Source organism: Malaclemys terrapin, chromosome 4, assembly GCF_027887155.1.
Source record: "Malaclemys terrapin pileata isolate rMalTer1 chromosome 4, rMalTer1.hap1, whole genome shotgun sequence".
Classification (NCBI taxonomy): Eukaryota; Metazoa; Chordata; order Testudines; family Emydidae; genus Malaclemys; species Malaclemys terrapin.
In genome coordinates this window covers 8,601,680-8,619,003 of record NC_071508.1, presented here as the reverse complement: position 1 = coordinate 8,619,003, position 17,324 = coordinate 8,601,680, and the positions used below count along the sequence as shown (strand labels likewise).

Below are 17,324 nucleotides of genomic sequence, written 5' to 3'. Positions count from 1 at the left end.
TACAATGGGTAACCACTAATTAGCTGCAATCACATAGAAATGGTGTCAGATCCTCTTTATGTTTCAAATTTCCCCATTCCTGAAACAGGATGAAGTAGCATGCAATAGCAGACTTCAGTTATAGTCACTTTAGACATGAACATGCATAAAGCAGACGGTACTGCAATAGCTAAAAAACTCATGATGTGCAACAAGTATGCATCCGAAGAAGTGGGCTGTAGTCCACGAAAGCTTATGCTCTAATAAATTTGTTAGTCTCTAAGGTGCCACAAGTACTCCTGTTCTTTTTGCGGATACAGACTAACACGGCTGCTACTCTGAAAAGTATCAAGGGGTAGCTGTGTTAGTCTGTATCTACAAAAACAAGGAGTCTGGTGGCACCTTAAAGACTAACATTTATTTGGGCATATGCTTTCGTGGGTAAAAACCTCACTTCTTCAGATGCATAGAGTGAAAGTTACAGATGCAGGCATTATATACTGACACATGGAGAGCAGGGAGTTACTTTGCAAGTGGAGAACCAGTGTTGACAGGGCCAATTCAATCAGGGTGGATGTAGTCCACTCCCAATAATAGATGAGGAGGTGTCAATTCCAGGAGAGGAAAAGCCGCTTCTGTAATGAGCCAGCCACTCCCAGTCCCTATTCAAGCCCAGATTACTGGTGTTAAATTTGCAAATGAATTTTAGTTCTGCTGTTTCTCTTTGAAGTCTGTTTCTGAAGTTTTTTTGTTCAATGATAGTGACTTTTAAATCTGTAATAGAATGACCAGGGAGACTGAAGCGTTCACTTACTGGCTTATGTATGTTACCATTCCTGATGTCCGATTTGTGTCCATTTATTCTTTTGTGGAGGGACCGTCTGGTTTGGCCAATGTACATGGCAGAGGGGCATTGCTGGCATATGATGGCATATATAACATTAGTGAATGTGCAGGTGAATGAGCTCTTGTGGTTGGGTCCTCTGATCGTGTCGCCAGAGTACATATGGGGACAGAGTAGGCAACGAGGTTTGCTACAGGGATTGGTTCCTGGGTTGGTGTTTCTGTGGTGTGGTGTGTAGTTGCTGGTGAGTATGCTTCAGGTTGGGGGGTTGTCTGTAAGCGAGGACTGGCCTGCCTCCCAAGGTCTGTGAGAGTGAGGGATCATTTTCCAGGATAGGTTGTAGCTCGTGGATAATGCGCTGGAGAGGTTTTAGCTAGGGGCTGTATGTGATGGCCAGTGGTGTTCTGTTATTGTCCTTGTTGGGCCTGTAATGTAGTAGGTGATTTCTGGGTATCCGTCTTGCTCTGTCAATCTGTTTCCTCACTTCCCCAGGTGAGTATTGTAGTTTTACGAATGCTTGATAAAGATCTTGTAGGTGTTTGTCTCTGTCTGAGGGGTTGGAGCAAATTCGGTTGTATCTTAGGGCTTGGCTGTAGACAACGGATCGTGTGATGTGTCTTGGATGGAAGCTGGAGGCATGTAGGTAGTAGGTCAGTAGGTTTCTGGTATAGAGTGGTGTTTATGTGACCATCACTTATTTGCACTGTAGTGTCCAGGAAGTGGATCTCTTGTGTGGACTGGTCCAGGCTGAGGTTGATGGTGGGGTGGGAATTGTTGAAGTCCAGGTGGAATTCTTCAAGGGCCTCCTTTCCGTAGGTCCATATGATGAAGATGTCATCAATGTAGCGCAAGTAGAGGAGGGGCACTAGGGGACGAGAGCTGAGGAAGCGTTGTTCTAAGTCAGCCATAAAAATGTTGGCATACTGTGGGGCCATGAGGATACCCATAGCAGTGCCACTGACTTGAAGGTATAATTGTCCCCAAATCTGAAGTCGTTGTGGGTGAGGTGTCCCTTTGAAGTGTCCCATGCTTGTTCTCAACCCAAAGATGAATTTTTCATCACAATATTTAAATAAAATCCCTTCAGCTGTTTACTTTTTTCTAAGCATGATAAAAATAGTGTTACACACTTCAGGAAATATTTTCAAACACTTGTGTTCTCTAATAACTCAAACTTCCGTTTTGAAGTTGAAACTTGGCATACATGTAGCCCTCTGAAGAATGAGTATTTTGCCAAGTTTGATATATTGGTTGAGATAGCCAAAACAAATAAGTAGTTTTGCACATGTATAATATGTCATCATTTCCCTCGCCAGCTTCAAGGCTCATCAAATGCACACATCTGATAGCCACACATCAAAATACCTGTGCTAATTGAATTGATTAGACATTCAAATAAACCCACACAGGTCGCTAGAATGTCACACCATCAGCCTGACATCTAAACAAAATTTAAAGTAATTTCAAATTCTACATCTAAATGTCTCCGGCAATATTCATGGTATTGCAATTGATCTTTAAAAAAAAAAAAGATTGATCTTCCTTTGTAGCTGTTTGAAAGACCTGCACAAAAGCGAAAAAGTGATATCGCACTAGATCCTAGAAAGCCCAGTTGAGGCTGGGACCCGAATGGGATATAGCAAAACTGACTAGCACAAAGCGCTATCAAACATATAAAGTAAACTGAGAGGGAGTTTAAAAAAAAAACATCAGTTATATCAGAAGTTCCCGAAGTATCATCAATTGATAGCTGGATGACTGGTCAGTGGTGCTGGCTGCTCCCCCTGATTTCCAGTTGCCAAATTCATTAAAAGACACTTAGAATTTCATGTTTCTTTCTCATATCACTTTTTTATGTAAGCAGTTGCCACAAGGATGTTATGGATCGTGAACAGGAAAAGCTGTTGTCCACAAAACAATCAATGCAATGACTGGTGGCTCACAAGACACTTACGTATTAAAAAGTATGGGAACCTGTGATTTATAGTAATCTTAGACATTTGCAACACACAGGTTAAAAATAATCAGATTCATGTATGAAAATTTATTAAATTTAAAGAGCTCAGAAATTTGTATTTCACTAGTATAAGAAATCATACAAAACCTAAAAGAAGGGATTTCATGGAACATGTTTTAGAATGAAACCTCCACTGAAGTTTAGCCAACATTGCGCACACCACCTTCCTAATTATGCACAAGAAAGAAAGTGAGGGTATGTCTACACTGCAGCTGGGAACCTGCCTACCAGGCCAAGGAGACAGACACATGCTAGCTCTGCTCAAGCTAGCACCCTACAAATAGCAGTGTGCATGTTGCGGCAAGGACGCTGGTATGGGCTAGCCACCCAAGTATGATGCTAGGGGGTCAGGCAGGCTTGCACTCAGGTGGCTTGCCTGTGCCGCCAGGTCCACACTGCCATTTTTAGGGCTCTAGCTCAGGCAAAGCTAGCTCATCTGTCTACCCAGGCATACTTTGAGAGAACAGCGTTGTGTCAGTGTCTGAGCCAAACGAAATGCAAATAAACTAATTTATAACCATTTCTGCAGTTTCAATAGTCTGTGATTTAACAGAAGTTTTTACTCTGAGTCTCACTTTACTGAATGCATGATGCTTACCTACAAGCTGACAGAACAGTTCATTGTATTTGAGTGTCACATCACATACATAACTCTGCTCGTTTGACATGTGCAGTCAGTTTTTGTCTTCCTTTTAAACAAAAGGATATTGCACACATTTCTTAGATGTCCATCACTGTCATATAAATGCCCAAAATGCAAAAGTCTATGAAATGTTATGAATGGAACTGTGTACACAAGAGACAAGAAATTAAAAGTAACAGTTCTTAGAGCAATTATAATTTAAATGTTGCAAATTACAGCCTTCACCACAAGAAGTGTTAATGCATCTGATTATATACACACTTTCATTTAACCCAGTGTCTATGTTTTCCTAAAGTTTTTAGAAAACTTCTCCTTGTGGGCTCACTGGCTAAGATTTCAGTAGCCTAATGAAGTCCTGACCCTTTGTGTTCTTCATAAGGGGCTGGAAGAACTGCACATTCTCCATACTGGGATAATCTTCTTAACAGATTGCAAATACCTCACTGAAACATAGTGAAATTCTCAGAACAACCTATCTTCTCAGGGAGAGAAGAAAATCATGGGTGCAACAAACCAAACAAACAAAAAAGTGGATCTTCAAGTGTTAAGAGAGCTCTCCTTTCCTGAAATCTTAAGCTTTCATTTGAAAAAAAAAGTTTCTATTTTTCCACATTTAAAATATCACTGTCAAAATGTAAACAAGTAGTTGTGCAGATGACCAGTAACCCAGCCTTGCACAAAACTGCCTCCATCTGGACAGTAAAAACAACTACAGGAACTCAACCATCACCCAATGAGGCACTGAAGTGTTGACATTAAAAACAAGTATCTTTTTGGTTCATTTTTGTTCTAGATTTGGAAACCCAACATTTCATCATTTAAATATCTTCAACTGATTATCAATTGTGAAATATATTAAACCCCAAAGTATTTCACTCGGCATTAGGCATCACTTGAAGGACAAAGGTAAGCATGCTTCAAAGTACTTCTTTCTTTAATACAGCAGAATGCATGTTTGGGTCATTGTTTTACCATCTAGATAATAAAATGGAACTCTCCCATATCAGTCATTTTCAGAAATACATGAAAATGGCTCTTTTACAGTATTTGTTTATACTCCAGGGTAGAGTAAAACCAGCCATTCCCCCTCATGCCGCGTGGCCAATTTGTGAAATTATGGGCCTATATCCTGCTTAATTTTTAAAACTTCAGATCCTTTAAGGAATCTAAGGAGTGAAACATGAGATTAACAAGCTAGCAACAGTAACAGGACAAATTTACCAGAAAAGAAAAAATGTCACTCTACCCCACTTGTCCCAAGGGAAAAAAATATATAACCAATAGTTTTCACTAGCCCTTAAGAATCTTATCTTAGGTGGGCAAAATCTTGTAAACATCATCTAAGCATGATGTAAATTAAGATACATGTAAAACAAACACAATGGAGCATGTAATCTGAAAGTGGTATCCTGCAGTTGCACAGGATGCTTCAGGTGTAGCAGTGGGCATGGCTAACTATCAAGGCTGATAGGGAAAGTAGCTGCTCATGGCAAGCTAACAGGCCATATGGATTGCAGAATTATATATGAAAGAAAAGGAGCTTCTGCAAAGGTAGCTTACATTGCCCATGATTGCACCACACACTGCTCAGCAATGCTGTAGCTGCCTCTGGTGCAAGAATGTTCTAGTCCCACAAATGCCATGATTTTCTTGCCATCTAGCTAGTTCCATCTGTAGTGTGTAGGAATGTGTGTCCATTGAACACCAGCATTGTTCAAATATCTATAGCCCTCTGGTTTTACTCAATTCCTAGGGAACCCGCTGGGCTGATGGAAGTTTGACCATGCAGTGCTGCACACTGTCCTCCACAGCTTCCAACAGGGCTGTATACTTCCTTGCTCATGCAGTTGATGCATTTTTCAGAGCCATCCATGGGAATCAATTTAGATACCCATAGCCAGAAGAACCACAGTACTGGATGTTTGCACGTCTCAATTTACACATCAGTTAGGTGTCTAAGTTGCCCCATCAAACAGGTAAGGTGCCTTTTACATCAGCACAGAATATGGCCTAGTGTTCTTTCAGAGAATGTTTTCCATCCTTAACTTAATTATTTATTTTCTGCAGAAGTTACTCTTTACTAATTCTCTATACTTGGACACTTGTTTATCTGAACATGCCATTATTAGATAAAGCATGCAAAATTTGGCTTGATAATCTACGTCCTTTAGTACAGTACAACCTATACAGCATGCAAGATTTAGAATCTGGCCTCAGCAAAACGCCAACAGATGTATCAGAGTCCTTCAGATAAGATTTAACGAACCTTCATTTTAAGGTGGACCTTCTGAAACCATTTGCTAGAACATCTGATGGGTTCTCTACTCTTTTCCTGTACCCCCAAAGATATCAAATTCAAGTTGTGCACTTTACAAGAGCACACAGCACAGAATGCACAAATTTAACCCTCACTCATTCACATAACCATATGGGACAGATGTATAGGCAGTGTCCAGAACAGGCATGGTTAAGGTGGACCAGCGGGCAAACAAAGGGTGAACTACTGTATTCATTGGTTTATACTGTAGTTGAGAGCCTCTGATCCTTTCCAGTGTACCGTACCCCTTTCAAGAGTCTGATTTGTCTTCTGTATCCCCCAAGTGTCACCTCACTTAAAAACTACTTGCTTACAAAGTCAGACAAAAATGTCACAGCACATTACTGAAAACTTGCTTGTTTTCTCATTTTTACCATACAATTATAAAATAAATCAATTGGAATATAAATATTGTACTTACATTTCAGTGTACAGTATATAGAGCAGTATAAACAAGTCATTGTCTGTATGAGATTTTAGTTTGTACTAACTTTGCTAGTGCTTTTTATGTAGCCTGTTGTAAAACTAGACAAGTATCTGGATGAGTTGATGTACCCCCAAGGGTACACATACCCCTGGTTGAGAACCACTACTTTTTAGATCATATGTATGTAGCTGGAGCTCTGCATCTCAGTGTGTACTACATACCATGTGCACAACATATACAAATATCTAATGTTGTTTCTAATCTAAAATTCTTCAAACATGCCAAAAGCACTCATTCTTATTGAAGACTAAGGCCAAACCAAGTTTTATTAAAAATAAGCAGCTTGAGTTGTGAACACAAATGTCTGAAAAGTTTCAGCAATGAAAAGAATGACATCATTTTAGGGCTGTCGATTAATTGCAGTTAACTCGATTTAAAGTGATTTAACTCAAAAATATTAATTGTGATTAAAAAATTAATTGTGATTAATCACACTGTTAAACAGAATACCAATTAAAACTTACTAAATATTTTTGGATTTTTTCTACATTTTCAAATATATTGATTTCTATTACAGCACAGAATATAAAGTGTACAGTGCTCACTTCATATTTTTAATTAAAGATATTTGCACTTTAAAAATGATAAATATAGTATTTTTCAATTCACCTCATACAAGTATTGTAGTGAAATCTCTATTGTGAAAGTGTAATTTACAAAAGTAGATTTTTTTGTTAAATAACTGCACTCAAAAACAAAACAATGTAAAACTTTAGAGCCTACACATCCACTCAGTCCTACTTCTTGTTCAGTCAATTACTAAGCTAAACAAGTTTATTTACATTTACGGAAGATACTGCTGCCTGATTCTTATTTAAAAAGTCAGCCAAAAGTGAGAATAGACATCCACATAGCACTTTTGTAGCTGGCGTTGCAAGATATTTACGTGCCACAGATATGCTAAACATTCACATTCCCCTTCATGCTCCGACCACCATTCCAGAAGACGTTTTGATGCTGCTGATGCTCGTTTTAAAAATGTGTTAATTAAATTTGTGACTTAACTTCTTGGGGGAGAATTGTATGTCTCCTGCTCTGTTTTACCCGCATTCTGCCATATATTTCATGTTATAGCAGTCTTGGATGATGACCCAGCACATGTTTGTTTTAAGAACACTTTCACAGCAGATTTGACAAAACGCAAAGAAAGTACCAATGTGAGATTTTTTTAAAATAGCTACAGCACTCGACCCAAGATTTAAGAGTCTGAAGTACGGTCCAAAATCTGAGAGGGATGAGATGTGGAGCATGCTTTCAGAAGTCTTAAAAGAGCAATACTCAGGCGCGCAAACTACAGAACCTGAACCACCAAAAAAGAAAATCAACCTTCTGCTGGTGGCCTCTGACTTAGATGATGAAAATGAACATGCGTCGGTCGGTCCACACTGCTTTCGATCATTATCGAGCAGAACTTGTCATCTGGAAGGACACATGGCCTCTGGAATGGTGGTTGAAGCATGAAGGGACATATGAATCTTTAGCGCATTTGGCACGTAAATATCTTGCAACGCCAGCTACAATAGTGCCATGCAAACGCCTGTTCTCACTTTCAGGTGACATTGTAAACAAGAAGCAGGCAGCATTATCTCCTGTAAATTGTAACCAAACTTATTTGTCTGAGCCATTGGCTGAAGTAGAACTTAGTGGACTTGTAGGCTCTAAAGTTTTACTTTGTTTTATTTTTGTATGCGGTTATTTTTTGTACACAAGTCTGTATTTGTAAATTTAACTTTCATGATAAAGGAATTGCACTACAGTACTTGTATTAGGTGAAATGAAAAATACTATTTCTTTTGTTTTTTTACAGTGCAAATATTTGTAATAAAAAATAAAGTAAGTACTGCACACTTTGTATTCTGTTTTGTAATTGAAATCAATATATTTGAAAATGTAGAAAAACATCCAAATATTTAAATGATATTCTATTACTGTTTAACAGCACAGTTAATCGTAATTAATTTTTTTAATCACGCAGTTAATCATGATTAATTTTTTTAATCGCTTGACAGCCCTACATAATTTCTTATTGTTGAATACTGATGAAAATATATAGCATTTTACAAAAAGTTGCATTGAGGAGCATTAGATTTCACTTAAATGAGCAAATTTTTTAAACAGCCGTAAAACTGGAAAAGGGGCCCTTTCATGAACATGTCCCCAAGTTAGTGTTCCTTACAACCAACCCAAAATAACTATTTGTAGAAACTGCTTTTAAAATGGTAATTTAAATATCTAAAAACCGGAAAGTCTCAAAACATATGCTAACTTTCAGTTTTAATCAAGTTTAGAAAGAAATCCCATTATGTATCCCAATTTAATTGAACATGGAAATATTATACCAATGGACACAGCATCTCTAACAAGCACATGCAGATTCTTCTAGAAAAAAAACCAAGTAGTAATCAAGATTCAAATGAAGTTAAGTTCTCCAAATTGCTGCTTGGTATTCACATAATAACTACCAGAGACAAAATTCTTTGAGAAGACTAGCCAAGAAAGTTTTCAGTGTCTGTTTAACTACAATGCGAAGATTGTCATCTTCCAGGGACAGTACATATGACACTCATACTGTATATCACACAGATCATTCAAAAAAGGGATATACATAAGGAAACAACCACCATACCTAGTACATGAGTTTTGCCATTCTCATTCCATCTAACTGTGCCAAAATGGATGACAACACAAAGATGCAATTTTAGCACGTCTGTGAATGAACAGGTTGGCAAACTAAAGGTAGCCCAAAATACACAATCCTTCCCAAACCAAACATAAAATTATGACTGCGTATTACAGCGTTTTCTTTAAATGATGGAACCAACAAAATACATCCAAACAACAGCATAAGGAGGTATAGATTTTAATTCTTATCCTACCCCCCTACTTGCAAACAAAGGCTGTTCCAAACTGAACTAAATTAAGACAAAACTAAAAAAACAGACTCCATGAAGCTCTCTAGGTTTCTTAAACGAGTCTATTTTTCGAGACTATGAGTGGGTAGTTCTCAACAGAGCTGTAGCTAATAAGCCCCCAAAGGCTCACATGACAGATTCGGGATTCTCCCTCTGTTCAGAGAGGCTCAGCCTTACCTCCTCTGCCACCAAGTTTACGGCCCAGCAGCCGCACTAGGTGCCCGGGGAAGGCAGGCAGCCCTGGGCGCTTTGCTGGCAGGGATGTGCTGTGCGGTGCGGTGTATTTCCCAAAGCACAGGACAATTCTGACTCAAAGGCGGCTGAGGGGGGACACCGTGCCAGCCCCCAGCCCGGGTACTGAGCATGTAAACACACTGCAGGGGAGGGATCTCCGGGCAGCTCGGACCCCGGCCCACCCCCAGCGCGGGGGTTCCCGGGCAAGCAGCGAGCAGCGCGGCTAGAGCCAAACCCCGACCCGCGCCACCTGCTGTGGGCAAGGGCGGGGAGCAGGACCCCCCCCGGCCCCGGCCCCAGGAGCGCAGGGCGAGGCTCCCTGCCCCGCGGGCGGGCGGGCGGCCCCGGCCTCACCTTGCTGGATGTCGCCGTTGGCGCCGCCCGGCACGGGCACGCTGAGCTGGCGCTCGGGCTCGGGCAGGCAGCGGCGGCAGAAGGAGTGCAGGCAGGGCAGCAGCTTGGGCTCGGCCTCCCGCCGGCTCTGCAGGCTCTGCGCGCACACGGCGCAGGTGTCCAGCAGCGACAGCGGGCCCGGCGCGGCCGCCGGCACGGGGGGCACCGGGCTGGGGCCGGGGCCCGGGCCTGCCGCGGCCTCCGCCTCCGCCGGGCCCTTCTCGGCCGCCGCGCCGGGGCTCTCGCGCTCCTCGGGCGGGGCGGCGGCGGGCGCGGGCGGGGCGGAGCCGGAGGGGGACGTGGCCGCGGGCTCCTGGCCGCCGCCGTCCGGGCCGGGCTCCGCGGCCCCCTCCCCACCGCCTCCTTTGTTTTCCGCCATGTTTCCTCCTTTGAACCCGACTCCCCGCTCCGCGCACGCACAGCTCCGCGCCTGCGCCCGCACGCCCCGCGTCACCGAGCTCCCGCATACGCTGCGTGCTCGTGCCCGGTAGGTACGCGGCAGGCGGCGCAGGGACAGGGCTGGGCACGTGCCCGAGCGAGGCGCGCACCCGGCACGCAGCGGCTGTAGACCGCGGGCAGCGTGGAGCGCGCGGCCGACACGCCGCTTCCAGGGGACGCGCACGGCGTGCCCAGCGTGCAAGCCACTTCGGAGGGAGCGCGTACGGCATGGCCCCAGGGAGCGGCGGCGCATGCGCCTAGTGTTCCTCCCTGGCTGCAGCAAGGAGGCGTCGTGAAGCTGCTTCGCTCTTCGGCTCAGCATCAGCAGCGGCGGGAAGCTGGGCGCGGAAAGGGGCGGGGCTTCCTTTCCTCTTCGCCTCACTCCCCTCTTCAGCTCGACGCCTGACTGGCTGAGCCAGAGGCTCCCTTAGAGGCTGCAGCCAATCAGCTTCCGCGGGGGGGAGGGGGGAGTAGGCTGCCTGGCCATGGCAGCCAACTACCATTGCAGAGCGCATGATGGGCAGGGGCACTGCCCCCTCATGGCCCACAGGAGGCGGGCCTTTCTCCCCCCTTCAGCAATGCCAGGGGCAGGGTCCAGACCAGCCTGCCCACCCAGCCTGCCCTCAGCTGGGCCTCTCCAGGGGCACTGGTACATTTGGTTTCGCTGCCCTGTGCCCACTGGACCACACTTGTCACAGCACCACAGCCCCAGGAGCGCCGGGCGAGGCCGGGGCAGGCCCTGCACCAAGCAAAGAAACCAAGCCCCATGCCCAGCAGCTCACTGTCATCTTACACATAGCGGGTGACCTACTGGCCATGCAATTCATGGTGCCCTGCCCCTAGTGGCCCATATAGTTCAGAACAGCATGACTACACCTTACTAGTTGCTACTATAGCTGAATGGGAAACAGGTGGTGCTGGGGTTTTGAGGGTTCAAACGCTCCTGCTCACTTGCACAAGGATGTTTAAAAAATACATATATAAAAATTAATGTAAAGATCCCACAGGAATTATTGGAATGAATTTATATGCACCATGGTTTTCAGAAGTGAAGTTGGACATTCTGTTTAAAAAAAAAAAAAAAGATGGCTACATGTTTAGCGTTTCATTTTGGTTAATGGAGGCTGCCCCTTTATGAACAGGATTTGGTTCTATGCTTGAGGTTGAAAGCAACGTGTGGGAGATAGTGCTTGTGTAAACTCCAAAAGGGAGTTTGAAAAAATGAGCTGAAGCCAAACCCCAGACCCTGCAGTAACCAAAAAGAGAAGAGCTTGACCCCCTGCAGCGTGAACCAGCAGTTGAGAAGAGTGGTAAAATTTAAAAGTTGCCTCTTGTTCACTTTTTTTTTTTTTTTTTTTAATTATAGGCAAGGTCTATCTGGGTCTTTCAGTTACAAAGTGAATAAGTTTGGGGGCTAACTACAGGCCAAGCCATGTATTTGTTTGTCTATCTTATGAGCCCAGATAAACTTGGCAGGGAGTAGAAAAATAACACTTCCTCTTAAGCAGTTTCTCATACCTATTAATCTCTCCCCCACATTGGGCTGAAACCTAAAAGAGAATTTTGTAGAGAATGATAAATAGTGTGAATTACCATGGGTCAATTTGCCCAGCTTCTTATTTCTTATAAATTACCTCATCTAAGACATATTTCTTGTTCATAGATTACAAGATAACTATAAAATCCAAATGAAAAATTAATGATTTTGTGTCAAAGAAACCACAATAATTGTCTTTTTTCCTTTCTCAAGCTATGTTGTGTTATACGCCTGGCTCATTTGATTAAAATACCGTTTACTGTTACTGACAACCCCTATTGTCTGTGGTGAATGAATAAATACTAATTGGTTAAGAATAAGCAAAAGACCTGCTTTTCAGATTACTATCTGAGTTATAAAAATAATTTACTGGATGAGCACAGCATTGAAATAGTGGGTCGTGGTCTTAAAAATTAGTCTAAAATCAATCAAAACTGTTACATTTAGGACCAACAGTGTAGCTCGCTACTCAGTTCTTTCCTGCTTGTATCACAGTTTTCACATACCCCACCAAGTGTTTCATGTTCTCCATCAGCTGTCAGACTTTTGTTTTCCCTGCTGACTGGTTCAGATAAAGTTTTTCATAACTTCCTAAAAGTGGGTGTGATTATGCTGGCCCCCTTGCCAGCAGTCTGAGGCTTCATAAATATTCATATTGTGAACAGGCTTTGGTGACAGGTTGCTTTGCTGTTCACTTTTAAATAAAGTATATAGTCATTTCATTACATAATAACTTTCTGCTGCACATTAATATCATACAGAAGACAGAAAATTAAAGAACAAACCGTAAGACATACAAAATTGGAGAAAATGCAGTTCTGTCTTCATATCACCATGAAGACATTGTTTGGAAGAAGCAATTACAAAGTGTAATGGGGCTATGCTGCTTGTTCCAAACAACATTCATTAACTAACACACACCAGTAACGCTAGCTCTGATTCCTGACAAGTTCCCCAAAACAGATTTTTCCTCCAGACCCATCCCCTCAGTATCTCACAGCATGGATGCTGGCTGGTTAACCACAGTGGAGAGAAGCTGCTCTACTGATATTTTCAACATTCTAATTCAAAGCAGCAAAGACTCCACAAGACTAACAGTAGGTGCAGGACTAGTTCACGTGCATCTTCCAGTCCTAGAACCCCCCTCCTGCCTGAGATCTCAATGTGGTTTCAGCTAGCTTGATGGGTTCCCTCGGAGTGCTTGGCATCATGATTGCTAAACTTCCTTTTAATACAGATAGTGATTGCCTCTAAAAAGGCTATCAGCCCAAATGTCAGGAAAGATGCAGGCACTTGGGGCAGACCCACCATACACTGTCTTCCACAGGACCCCAGCAAGAATTTTTACCTAAGGTGATCTCTGACTTCATCTAAACCAGATGACCCACCTTACCTGTGTTCTTTCCTAAAAATCACATACCGAACAAGGGGAGGCTAGGCTTCATACCTTAGATGTACTCAGAACTCTATCCACTTACCTTGTATTGCTTTTGCTACTGCAGAAGAAGGGTTAAAGGTCAAGCTACATCATCCCAAAGGCTTTCAAAATGGGTCTCTGATTGGATTACTATGTTACGAGCTTGCTGTAGGGCTAATTTAGCTGACATGAATAGGCCCAAGTTAAGACAAGCCCAAACAAGTTACTGCAGAACAAGCCCAAACAAGTAATTGCTGACACCACTAGCTATTGTGAACATTTATAGTAAGTATGGGAAGAGAGAAATTAATGAAACTAACTATTGTAGGTATGTTTATAGTAAACCAAGCAAGCAGGAACAAAATGAACTGATAAGTTTACCTTAACCAATCTGCAAAGTGATTGGTCCTCACATGCAAAAAGTATAGCTATAAGTAGCTAGGAAAGATGTATATAAACTGTGTAATGTGACACATGAATTGGGATTATGGCTCATCCTGTACCTAAACTCCCAACAGCTTCGTCTGGCCAGCCTGGACAAAAAGCTGTTAAGTGCCTAATAAAGTAACCTGAATGATGAGCTGGAGCTGAACTGAGGTTTTGGATACTAGAGAACTAGATGAAGTCTTCTTCCAGAACTGGACCAGGGTTCTGGATAAGCCACATGGAAAGGTCTCAGAGGGAATCCCAACACTAGCTAGTTTAGAAACCTACCAACCAAGTCAGGGCAGAGCCCATTTGACTAGGGCGCAGGCAGCATCTGTGGTTTCTTTGAAAGGTGTTTCCATCTTTGAAATCTGTAGGGCACCTACTTGGGGATCAGTATATGCATTTACAAAACACTGTTTGCTCATTGAAGCTTTCCGGTTGGATGCCCATTTTGGCAAAGCTGTCTTACAATCACTGGTTTTGTAGATTCTGAGCACCCACCTCCTCCACATCAAGTCTCTGTTTGTTAGTCACCGATATGGAAGAAAGGATACCTACTCTATAACTGAGGTTCTTCAAGATGCATTGTCAATATGTAATCCATAATCCAGCCTCCTTTCCCACTACTAAGGAGTCTGGTAACTCCTGGATTCTGTATTGGCAAAGGAACTGAGGGATGGCTGGTCCTACTTCACCCTTTATGCCCCTGGGGGTGGGGAATGAGGGCAATCAAGACACAGGTGTGGCTCCAACAGACACCACTGAGATCAGAAACTTTTGGCAGAGCACATGACAGCCAGGAGTGGAATACATATGGACAAGATAAGAAACTTATTTTTGAGACTTATTTTCAAAAAGGGATAGAGAATAAGATGAAGAATATCTTATTGCCCTTATATAAATCCATGGTACACCCACATCTTGAATACTGCGTACAGATGTGGTCTCCTCATCTCAAAAAAGATATACTGGCACTAGAAAAGGTTCAGAGAAGGGCAACTAAAATGATTAGGGGTTTGGAACGGGTCCCATATGAGGAGAGATTAAAGAGGCTAGGACTTTCCAGCTTGGAAAAGAGGAGACTAAGGGGAGATATGATAGAGGTATATAAAATCATGAGTGGTGTGGAGAAAGTGAATAAGGAAAAGTTATTTACTTGTTCCCATAATATAAGAACTAGGGGCCACCAAATGAAATTAATGGGCAGCAGGTTTAAAACAAATAAAAGGCACAATCAACTTGTGGAATTCCTTGCCTGAGGAGGTTGTGAAGGCTGGGACTATAACAGGGATTAAAAGAGAAGTAGATAAATTCATGGAGGTTATGTCCATTAATGGCTATTAGCCAGGATGGGTAAGGAATGGTGTCCCTAGCCTCTGTTGTCAGAGGGTGGAGATGGATGGCAGGAGAGAGATCACTTGATCATTACCTGTTAGGTTCACTCCCTCTGGGACATCTGGCATTGGTCACTGTCGGTAGACAGGATACAGACCTTTGGTCTGACCCGGTATGGCCATTTTTATGTTCTTACGAGAGACTTCTCTGCTTCTCATAACAGAGGCAGCATCACTGGCAACACATTACATAAATTTCTCTGAGCAAATCAGCTGGGGCTTGCAATGGGTGAAGATCCCAAAACGATGCATCTCAGAGCAAAAACTTACCAAGCTGCCTGATGTGATTTAGGGAAATTTCCTCCCCTCCTATTCAAATGACCACGGTTCCATGGAAGTGTGATGGGGCTATTAAAGAGGGCTCCCTATACTTTTACACTGACAATCACCTACTTCTCCATCGAGCAGCCAAAGCAGCAAGGTGCCCTGTTGATTAACACAAATGAGATAAAGACTGCATTAAAGACTGCTTAGGTTTGGATTTAAGATATGTTCACCCTGAGGTGCCAACCTTCCTTTGCACTCCCTCACCCCAGCATACTGAAGTATTCTTACTGGGCACTATATTTCTTCTGTACTTTATCATAAATCTCCCTTTCCCATCTACAAATACCCAGGATCTAGGAGGGAGCCTGTAGGAGGGCTAAAGTTAACAGGATATTGGACATGGCAGCAGGTGCACATTTCAGTTATGCATGTGGACTTAAACAAAACTGAGTACCAATTTTTCTTGTGTTGGTACAATGCCAAGTGTAATGGGGACTAGTCCCTGACTGGGGCTCCAAGGCACCTCTGCAATACAAATAATTTTCAGCAGTAGTTGCCAAACAAAAGCAGATCTTTGGCATTCAAAATACCACCGTGAAAGCCAAATTTTAAAATGCCTAGAAAGAAAAGGACTTACTTGTAATAATACATATGCAATGATTGTGTGTGTGGCTATCAGGACAAAAAGGAAGGAACAGCATCACAGTACCTGAAACTTCAGTTATATTTTGTAGCAGAAGCATAATTCTTTGGTATAAGGTCTGATCATTTCATTATATCCTAGAGTGCCTGGGACAAACTGTGATTAATGTAAGACACACTCTTCATAAAATTTCAAGAGTGCTAGTTCAGAAACAGAGGAACAAGCATAGCAAATACTTGGGTTTGAGTAAGTAGCAAAGAATCAGTTGTAGAAATGACTGCATTAGACTGGTTTAAGGCAGTGAATTCTGTATTTTAAAACTGGTAGAGGGATTGGTATCTATCCCCATGAGGGAAGAGTAGCTACCTTTGGCAACTTAGCCAGTGAGCTAGTATAAAATTTTCCTCTGTCAGATAAATTGACTCACAAAGAGCAGAGCACCTTGTTAATTTCAAATCTTGGTTTAAGCAGCTAACAACATGGATATTTTATATTAATTCACTGTAGCTGGATTTTATGTTTATGTTTTGAAATGGGATGACATGCAGATTAAGAGGCAACAGGAAGCAATTCACAGCAGTAAAGGATGAAGGCAGCAGGGGACCACACTAGGCTACCAACAGGAGAGAAGGTCAGGCTGCCAGTAGGAGAGAAATCACACCAGGCATCCAGCAGGAAAGCAATATTCTGACAGCTATATTTGACATCATCATCCACGTGGCAAACAAAGATCCAGCCATTATGCTGGAGTGTGTGGATGATACAAATATAAATAAGGCAAGAATTTTAATCTCTTTAGAAGGCTTTAACTGTAGTGTTAAGAAGCAAATATATTTCCCTTTTTGCTTTACACATAACTGCATCCGGTTTATTACTAAGGAAAATCTATTCAGTTTGAATCCGTGATGCACACTTGCTATTAGAATAAAGCCATTCATTCCTTTGGATTAAGTACAAGCTCCAGTTCCTCTTACAGAATGGCCTAGTGACTTGCACTAAACTATTAACGTTAACTTTTCTTGCACTGTCACTAGTCAGGGTTATTTCTTCCTTCCGTGCCATGTCATCGTACGTGGCTGAAAAATGTTGGACAGCATTTTGCCCTTTGGGTAGTTCCAGCAAGACCTATGGCATAATTTAAAAACTGCACCTAGAACTATGGACAGGTGCCTTATACACTGAAAAAGATAGATGGCCTAGACAAGAGAAATAATGAGATCAAAGCAGCAAACCCTGGATCTGCCAGACAAGCCGAAGTGCCAGGAAATGCAAACAGCAGCTTTTGCAAAGACCAGCAAAAGCTCTTTCTAAAGGTCATGGAGGTAGTAACCACAGCAATGAAGCCACTCTCATCAATAAATTCAAAACCTTGC

At 42.5% G+C, this 17,324-nt stretch overlaps 1 protein-coding gene across 1 annotated transcript in view; it reads right to left on the bottom strand.

Annotated features, from left to right (window-relative positions):
• Window positions 1-10,314, bottom strand: part of TRIM33 (tripartite motif containing 33) — a 70,942-nt gene extending 60,628 nt beyond the window's left edge. The window contains exon 1 of the mRNA XM_054025641.1: window positions 9,788-10,314. Within this exon, the coding sequence (XP_053881616.1) occupies window positions 9,788-10,205 (418 nt within the window). The 5' untranslated portion in view covers window positions 10,206-10,314. The remainder of the gene's footprint in view (window positions 1-9,787) is intronic.
• Between the last annotated feature and the right edge of the window lie 7,010 nt (window positions 10,315-17,324).